Source organism: Oryx dammah, unplaced genomic scaffold (genome assembly GCF_014754425.2).
Source record: "Oryx dammah isolate SB20612 unplaced genomic scaffold, SCBI_Odam_1.1 HiC_scaffold_16, whole genome shotgun sequence".
Taxonomy (NCBI): domain Eukaryota; kingdom Metazoa; phylum Chordata; class Mammalia; order Artiodactyla; family Bovidae; genus Oryx; species Oryx dammah.
This window is the reverse complement of record NW_024070200.1, coordinates 35,467,102-35,475,631: the sequence shown is the minus strand read 5'-3', so window position 1 is coordinate 35,475,631 and position 8,530 is coordinate 35,467,102. Positions and strand designations below refer to the sequence as shown.

The 8,530-nt window shown below is 58.9% G+C and overlaps 1 protein-coding gene across 4 annotated transcripts; it reads left to right on the top strand.

Annotated features, from left to right (window-relative positions):
* Positions 1-592: 592 nt before the first annotated feature.
* ULK3 (unc-51 like kinase 3) lies at positions 593-7,617 on the top strand. 4 transcript variants are annotated; one of them, XM_040257276.1, is made up of 16 exons: positions 599-743; positions 1,389-1,529; positions 1,613-1,733; positions 2,425-2,529; positions 3,210-3,353; positions 3,549-3,631; positions 4,252-4,407; positions 4,580-4,685; positions 4,891-4,931; positions 5,158-5,260; positions 5,388-5,452; positions 5,538-5,616; positions 5,693-5,733; positions 6,109-6,192; positions 6,306-6,372; positions 6,491-7,617. In XM_040257276.1, exons 1-16 carry the CDS (start codon positions 642-644, stop codon positions 6,505-6,507), a joined length of 1,455 nt encoding a protein of 484 aa, XP_040113210.1. In that variant the 5' UTR covers positions 599-641; the 3' UTR covers positions 6,508-7,617. The 4 variants fall into 4 exon arrangements, 2 of the variants coding, with proteins under 2 accessions (XP_040113210.1, XP_040113211.1); XM_040257277.1 differs by having other exon boundaries at positions 600-743; positions 6,109-6,156; positions 6,491-7,605; XR_005723965.1 differs by having other exon boundaries at positions 595-743; positions 5,693-6,156.
* The last annotated feature ends 913 nt before the right edge of the window (positions 7,618-8,530 follow it).

Sequence of the window (8,530 nt, the reverse complement as noted above, 5' to 3'; positions counted from 1 at the left end):
CATTTTCAGACAATACTGGTCCTGATGTCTGCTGTATTTGGAAAGTTGGGAGTGGCCCATAGGGTAGGGGCTGAGGCAGGCCAGCCGTAGGTGAGAAGAGACAGTGAAGGTGCTGTGTCTGGTCACTCTACTCCCTGGCCAGTCTGGGCAGGCTCAGTCCCTCACCCCTGGGGGCGAGGAGAGGGGCCTCTTTGAACACACCCTATCCACGTCTTAGACGGGGCTTCTCTCTCCTATCCCATTCACGTGGGCGATCTCTAATAAGATGCTGTCCAGCCTGCATGGGATTTCCCTGGGGACCTCGTCCGCTGGCGTCTGCTAATTCCCGTTAGGCCCGCGAGGACCTGAGTATCTCCAAATGGATCTTGCGGGTACTGGCGAGTCATCTGATTTCCTGTGCAGGTGAAGGCGGAGGCTCCCAGGAGCCGCACCTGGAGCACCTGGTAGGGAGGGGCGCGGGGGCGGTGGGGGGCCGGGCCCCCGCCCCGCCTGCCTCGCTGCACTTCCGGCGGGCGCCGCTCGGGGCAGTGTGGAGTCCGCTGCTACCGCCGCGCGCGCGCGCGCGCTCCCCTCTAGGCTCCTGGCCGGAACCCCAGCTCCGGGAACCAGGAAGCGCCCGGCCGCGGGCGCGGGCTGTCGGGATGGCGGGGTCCGGCTGGGGTCCCCCGCGGCTGGACGGCTTCATTCTCACTGAGCGCCTGGGCAGTGGCACGTATGCCACGGTGTACAAGGCCTACGCCAAGGTGGGTGCGGGGCGCCTCGGGGCTTCTGTGCCAGGCAACAGTTGGGGGCTCGAGAACTTCTGAGGTTCTGGCCCCAGTGCCCGCCAGACGCTAAGCAAGCGGGAAACGGGGAGAGGTTGAGACGGCGTGAGCTAAGGGTGCATGGCCTAGCCTGTGCCGGGTCGACCTTCTGTGGAGGAGGTATGCGGTGACCGCCACAGATAGGTCTTCAAAACAAATATACACCGCTGTTGTGCGGAGAAACGAGTGAAGACCTCGATGGAGCCTCGGCGTTAGTGGCTGAAGAATAGGCTCCAAACAGGGAGGATACCTGTGGGCTGGGAGGAGTCTGGGGCAGGGTTCTAGAAGACTGGACCCACTTAGGAAGCAGAGTGGGCAGTTTAGAACAGTGAATAACATGCCTTAGCAGGGGCACTCTAGAATACAATGAAAGGGATTGTGAAGCAGAGAGGCTAGTAGGGAAGCCAGGATTCCAGAATCTGGGTGCCTTACTCCCCTGAGAAAGGGCAGCTGGGCAACCTGAATGCTGGTGTGAGTGAGTAGGCCCAGAGAGGAGGAGCCAGGGCAGAGGCGACCAGAGCCTTCTGGCCATGCATGGTTCCTGGTCCTCTCAAGGCAGAGCCCTTGAATCTCCTGTCCCCACAGAAGGATACTCGGGAGGTGGTAGCCATAAAGTGTGTGGCCAAGAAGAGTCTGAACAAGGCATCCGTGGAAAACCTCCTGACAGAGATTGAGATCCTCAAGGGCATTCGACACCCCCACATTGTACAGCTGAAAGACTTCCAGGTGTGGGCTTGGGATGGGGTGACCACCAAAGGGGACTGAGAAGGGCCACTCTCTTCAAGCCTCCTCTCTGCCTCTAACCCCAGTGGGACAGTGACAACATCTACCTCATCATGGAGTTCTGTGCAGGAGGTGACCTGTCTCGCTTCATCCACACCCGCAGGATTCTGCCCGAGAAGGTGGCTCGGGTCTTCATGCAGCAGTTGGGTAAAAGCCTCTGACCCCAGCCTGACACCCCTTCCCATGATCTCTGCTCTCCCACCCCACCTCTGCCCCAGGCTTAGAGCTGTGACACTCTTATCAGTTGCCTGCCATCCCAGCTTGGATTTGTAGGGCCCACTCTTCGTTTTGCCCTTCCCTGGCTTAAGGATGCTGTGAGAGAGATGGAGAGGAGTCCCATCTATGGGGAGTACAAGCTTCCACATGTGAAACATATTCAGTAACATAAAGACCTCGTGGAACATTCCAAAGACCCAAGTGTTTTGCCAAGAAAAAGAGCAAGGGCCTAAAGGGCTGGGGCATCTAGGGAGGCTTCTAGGAGGAGGGGAGACTTGTGAAGGGGTACAAGGGAGGAAGGAGGTCACTCGAGGTGGGGGTCAAGCAAAGTCTTAGTGGGGGGAGCGGAGCCTGGTGCTTATATGTAAAGCATTTGGTAGGGACTTTGCTGGTGGTTCAGTGGTTAGATCAGACTCTGCGTTCCCAACGCAGGGGGCCCTGATTCAATCCCTGGTCAGAGAACTAGATCCCACATGCCACAGCTGAGATGTAGCACAGGCCAAAAAAAAAAAAGTTTGGTAGACCAGGCCAGAACTGGGGTTGGGCAGGCAGGCAGGTAAGAGAGGGGAAGGGAGAGAGAGGCTTCTCTGACCTGTCACTCCGCACGGTTCCTCCTGCCTAGCCAGTGCCCTGCAGTTCTTACATGAACGGAACATCTCTCACCTGGACCTGAAGCCACAGAACATTCTGCTGAGCTCCCTGGAGAAGCCCCACCTTAAACTGGCAGGTGTGAGTCTGGAACGGAAGGTGTGGAGGTTTGGAGGTTGGGTGTGCAGAGGCCTCCTTCTGCCTGGGCTCGCTCAGCAGCCCTGGTTCTCATGGAGCCCTCTGTTGAGTCATCAGACAGCGACAGGCTGGGATGTCCAGGGACAGGCCCTGTCACCAAAAGGTAGGGCCTTTCTCAGGCTACTGATGCTCGACTCCAGCGATGTGATATCCTGGGTGGGGTCAGGGTTCAAAGTGTGACCAGACTTAGTCCTTTATCCATCACCGAACTATGGCTCAGTCTGGGGCAGTGTTGGAAAGTGTGGAATGGGAAAAGGGGTAGTTGTGGCCCCTGATAAAATTTGGAGGCAAACTGACTTGAAGCTGGAGGCCAGAGAGGTCCACTGAGCTGAGTAGGACAGTGAGGGAGAGGTCAACCCCTAGTGAGCCCTTATCCTCGTTGCTGGTGTGATCAGGGTGGGCTTCCTGGGAAAAGGTGTGCAGGGGGCTGTGCAGGATGGGGAGAATATATGCCTTCAAAGAGGTAGAAGGGTTTGTAGTGAGAGAAACGACATGAGCAAAGTAGGGAAGTGGGGTTAATCCTGGGGAGTAGAGGGTGGGAGGAGCCCTGCCCTGGAGCCCAGGGGGAGTCTGTAAAGCAGGAGCAGAAACTGAGCCTGCTGCCTGGCCTCTTGCCTGCAGACTTTGGCTTTGCACAGCACATGTCCCCCCGGGATGAGAAGCATGTGCTTCGTGGCTCCCCCCTCTACATGGCTCCCGAGATGGTGTGTCAGCGGCAGTACGATGCCCGTGTAGACCTCTGGTCCGTGGGGGTCATCCTGTATGGTGAGAGCTCTGTCCCCTGCCCCCACGTGGAGGCCTGCCCTGTCAGAGCAGCCTCAGTCACAGCATCACTGGGCCACTCCTGAAGGGTTTTAATGAGCACACTGACTCTCCTGGTCTGGGGCCCTTCTCCAGGAGTGGGCCAGGCCCAGCTTGACCCTATCCCCTCCCAGCCTGCCCTCTGCCTCCCTTCCACAGAAGCCCTCTTCGGGCAGCCCCCCTTTGCCTCCAGGTCGTTCTCAGAGCTGGAAGAGAAGATCCGGAGCAACCGGGTTATTGAGGTAGGTCTAGCAGGGCCTTCGAAACTGTGAGGGGCAGCGGGAGTCAGGGCCCTGAGGTGGCAGAGCTCACTGCCACCTGCACAGACTGGGATGTGGGCTCCAGGCCACCACTGTGGAGCTGGGCACGCTCTAGCCTGAAAGTTGGCTCCATTCAGTCCCGGGAACCCAGATCAACCATATTGAGGAGCAAGTGGCATGCCCTACAGCCTGTTACAGGTTCCCCATGGGGAGAAGGGCTTCCCAGGTGGCTCAGTGATAAAGAATCTGCCTGTCAATGCAGGAGACACAGGAGATGCGTGTTCATCCCTGTGTTGGGAAGATCTCCTGGAGGAGGAAATGGCAACCCACTCCCAGTATTCTTGCCTGGAGAATCCCATGGACAGAGGAGCCTAGCAGGCTACAGTCCATAGGATCGCAAAGATAGGAGCCTGGGGACGAGGCTTGGCTCTCACTGGCTGTCACACTCTGACCTGTCACTCTTCCTCCTTGTCTCATATTCTCCATCTGTCAGATGTGTGTCTTGGGGGCCCCCCAGGACAGGGTGGTCCTAACAGGCCCCCGGGGGCTGGGGGCCAGGGTGCCAGAGCCCAGTGTGATCTGTTCCACCCCTACCCCCGCAGCTCCCCCTGCGGCCCCAGCTGTCCCAGGACTGCCGAGATCTGCTGCAGCGGCTCCTGGAGCGGGACCCCAGCCGCCGCATCTCCTTCCAGGACTTCTTCGCCCACCCTTGGGTAGACCTGGAGCACATGCCCAGTGGGGAGAGCCTGGCACGAGCAGTGAGCAGCCAGTGGAGACGGGTGGGCTGAGGGGAGGTGGGGGGTTTCATAGACCCCTTTCAGTGGTGACCAGGTGACCTGCCCAGCAGGAGGCAGAGGGTGGGCTCAGTATGGATGACCCCTTGCAGTGAGTGTGGGGGGTGGGCATGACTCCCAATCTGCCCTCCCGCAGACTGCCCTGGTGGTGCAGGCTGTGAAGAAGGACCAGGAGGGGGACGCTGCGGCCGCCTTGTCTCTCTACTGCAAGGCCCTGGACTTCTTCGTGCCCGCCCTGCACTGTGAGTACCAGGCGGGTATGGCAGGGTGGGGTCAGCCACAGCCACAGTGGCTAGCTTCCAGAAGCAGCTCCCCTTCCAGAATTTTGTGGGAGACAAGACAGTGGGGAAATCTGGAATTCAGTGCTTTGTGGGATTCCAGGGGGGTTGGTGTGAGGCAGGGGTCTCCTCGCTTCAGAGGCCTTATTTAAACCCCCACTTTCTGCAGACGAAGTGGACGCCCAGCGGAAGGAGGCAATTAAGGCAAAGGTGATCAGAGTCCCCTGAGGTAAAGGGGAGGGGTCCCAGGGCCTCTGGGGGTTGGCTCTCCTAGAGGAAACTCCCTCCCTGGGAAGGGGTTCAGGCCAGCCCCAGTTGGCCCCTGATGTTGCAGTTTGGGGCAATCACTGAGGACCCAGAGGGTGAACCTGGAGCTGGGTGCTGGCGAGGGAGGCAGTGGGGGACAGCCCTTCCTCAGCCCCTTGCCCTCCAGCAGGTAGGGCAGTATGTGTCCCGGGCTGAGGAGCTCAAGGCCATCGTCTCCTCCTCCAATCGGGCCCTGCTGAGGCAGGGGACCTCTGCCCGAGACCTGCTCAGAGGTAGGCCCTGACCACCAGTTCCCCGGCCACTTCCCTCCAGCCCAAGGGGGAGCGAGGTGGAGGTAGGCGTCCTGAGGTGAGGAAGCAGACGGCTCCTCTCACAGTGCGCCTTTGCCCCTCATCCCAGAGATGGCCCGGGACAAGCCGCGCCTCCTGGCTGCCCTGGAAATGGCTGCGGCAGCCATGGCCAAGGTTTGGAGCTGCTGGGAGGGGTCTGGGTGGGGCAGGAAGAATCCAGGTCACGCCCCTAGACGACCTAGTGTCCCTGTGGCTGCAGGAGGAAGAGGCTGGCGGGGAGCAGGACGCACTGGCCCTGTACCAGCACAGTCTGGGGGAGCTGCTGCTGCTGCTGGCAGGTACGGCCCCAACCCCGCCCTCCCCACCGGCCCCTTGCCACCCCGCCCTCACCACGCGCCCTCCCTCTCTCTGCAGCCGAGCCCCCAGGCCGGAGGCGGGAGCTGCTTCACACTGAGGTGCCCACTGGGGTTGGGAGGGTCGGTGGGGGTGGGGGTGGGGCTCCTCTCCCCCATTTGCCCTGCTTCCGTGTGTGGGGGCCTCCTTGGGTTCCCTCAAGGTGCCCCAGGTGGGAGTCAAACCTCACAGACTTGCTAAGTTGGCGACTCCTGTGCACGTCATCAGGGCTTGGGTGCTTGGGTCAGGGCAGAGGGACAGGCAGGGTCTGGGGACTGAGCAGCAGTCAGGAGGCTTCCTGGAGGAAGGGGCAGAGAAGGACTCAGGCAAGTTGTTCTGATGAGGCAGAGGATCCCAGGGAGCATTAGGAGTGAGAAGGAGCTTGACTTGAAGGCCTCTCCTCACCCCACATCCCTGGGCATGTCTTCCCTTGGCAGGTTCAGAATCTCATGGCTCGGGCTGAATACCTGAAGGAGCAGGTCAAGGTGGGCCTGTGGGGACCCACCCTGGGGCAAAGCTGTGTGTGTTCTGGTCTGCTCTGCCTGTGGCTAGCTATCCCCTGCTCCCTGTGCTGTCTCCCTCTCGTTACTGTCTGAAGGCCTCTCCATCACAGTCTGTCCTTTATGTTCTGCAGATGAAAGAGGCTCACTGGGAGGCCGAGACCCTGGACAAAGAGGGGCTGTCAGAGTCTGTTCGTAGCTGTGAGTCCTGCCGTGGGGTCTGACCCTTCACTTGAGGAGGGATGAAGACGGGGGCAGCTCTAGATTCTGCCTCTTTTGCCGGAGACCCAAGACTGACGTTCCCACTTTCCCTCCACAGCTTGTACGCTGCAGTGACCCTGCAGGATGATCAGACAGATCACTGGGAACTGGGGATGCACCCCAGCTGGCCCCCAGAATTCTGTGGCCCTAGCAACACTAAGGAGCAGGCTTCCTGGATGGGCAATTCTGGGACTCCCCCCCCCGCATACCACAGGATCCCCAGCACCCCTTGGGAGACTCCTAACTCCCTAGAGAGTCTAACAGCCCATGGTGTGTGCCAGGAGCACGGGGTCTTGGCCTGGGGTGGGCAGAACTCTGGGAGAAGTGTGTTTCTGTCACGTGACTTTTATTTGGTGGTTGTTAGGCGCTGAGCCTGTTGATTTCTGGTTTTACTCTGAGATGAGGGCCCTGCAGGGCACTCCTGCTCTTTTCACTCCCTGCTAGCAGGCAGCTGTGCCCACCCCTGTCTTTCCTGGGAGCCTCACCTCCCTCTGTGCACTGGAACAGGGCTTCCAAGACCCCTCAGGGATCACCCATCCCACCATATGTACTCAGCCCTGCAGAGCTCAACCAGTCTTCCTGGGAGCTGACCCTGGCCTACCCTCTCGATATTTTAAGATTATCCTTCATGCATGAAAATAATATCTTTGGTAGAGATGGGGCAAATTTGAGAAACCCATGCCTTGTTCTTGCCCTGGTCTGGGGGCCATAAGGGGACGGGTCCTCAATCCTCATCCCTCCCACCTTCATCCCTCTGAGGAATGCCTGTACTGACCGAAGAGCTGGTCCAGGCCTGGGTTGGGGAGGCATGCAGGCTCCGGGGGAACCAGTGATCCAGGGACCTGATCCTGGGTCTGACATGGCTGCTCCACCAGTGTGTGACCCCAGGCAAGCTCCCTCCCCGTTCCTGGGCTGGGTTCTCCCCGTCTCTCCAGTGGCACCATTACTCTCTCCTCAAGCCCCTACCTGGGCTTCCAGGAGAACAAAGTGTCTTTAACCTGGAATGAATATGTCTACCTGGAGTTATTTTGCCTTTTCTTTTCTAAACAATCAGAGAGGGTGTTAGTGATTTCTAATCCTTCTGTCCTTAAATGCCCCCTTGGGGCAAGAGTTGTCTGCCTTCCCTATAGGAGACTGGGTGTAAAGAATATAATTCATTGTTTTTCTATTAAATTATTTTCTGAATTTGTTCTTCTCTTCTTGCCCTGGGAAAAACAGGAGAGAGAGCCCCAGCTCACAGGCTGGGGCTAGAGTGGCTCCAGGAAAAGATGGGTGGAATGCGGGAGGCTGGGGGAGGTCACAGGGTCGGGGGAGTGAAAGCCTCATCTGCCCCCTGCCCTTAGCCCCCGGGGTTCCAGGAGAGCCAGGCTGACCGGCTGCCAGGCCTCCCACCGCCCAGGAGAGCAGTGGGGAGCCGCAAGCACAGGCCTCGGAGCCCAGGGAAGGCCCTTCCTGTCTGCACAGGGAGGATGGCCTGGTGGCAGGAGTGATTCTGTTGAACGTCTGTGCTGCATACTCCTCGTCCCACATAGGACTGGTGCCTACACCGCCTCTCACCTTGGGCCAGTGAGCCGGATTAGGGAAAGGGCATTCTCTAGGGTGTCATGCTCATGCTCAGCTCCCCCGGGGCCCCCCAAGTTGGGGCGGTTTCCAGCAGCCCTCCACCCACCTTCTGGTGGGAGGAGCATCTTTGGGGACCTAGGGAGACTGAGCTCACCCCCTTGGGCAGCCACCAAGGCCCGAGTTCCCTCGCTGCTTAGCCTTCCATGCAGACCTTAAAGGGCTAACTTCTCCAGAAGCCTGACCGTTGGGTGGCAGTGTGGAGCAGTGACCTGGAAGGCAGGAAGCAGAGCTAAAATCCTGGCCTTGCTCTGTGGCTCTGAAGCTTGGGACCCATTGAGTAGCCTGTTTCTCAGTAAAATGAGGATGAAGGTAAATGCCCCGTGGGAACCTGTGAGGATTAAATGAGCCTGGCACACAGAATTCAAAAATGTTATTTTCAGAGGAATAGATTCAGATTATTTCTGGGAGTGGGCTGGACAGAAAGCCCTCTGAGTAAAATGAGAAGGAAGGAGGCAAATGAATGGATCCAGTTGGG

Excerpts from the sequence above, each read along its gene's own strand:
- ULK3 (XM_040257276.1), top strand. The coding sequence starts at position 642 with ATGGCGGGGTCCGGCTGGGGTCCCCCGCGGCTGGACGGCTTCATTCTC. Across the intron at positions 4,686-4,890 it reads CTTCGTGCCCGCCCTGCACT|ACGAAGTGGACGCCCAGCGG; the intron begins GTGAGTACCAGG and ends CACTTTCTGCAG. Across the intron at positions 5,617-5,692 it reads GCTGCTGCTGCTGCTGGCAG|CCGAGCCCCCAGGCCGGAGG; the intron begins GTACGGCCCCAA and ends CTCTCTCTGCAG.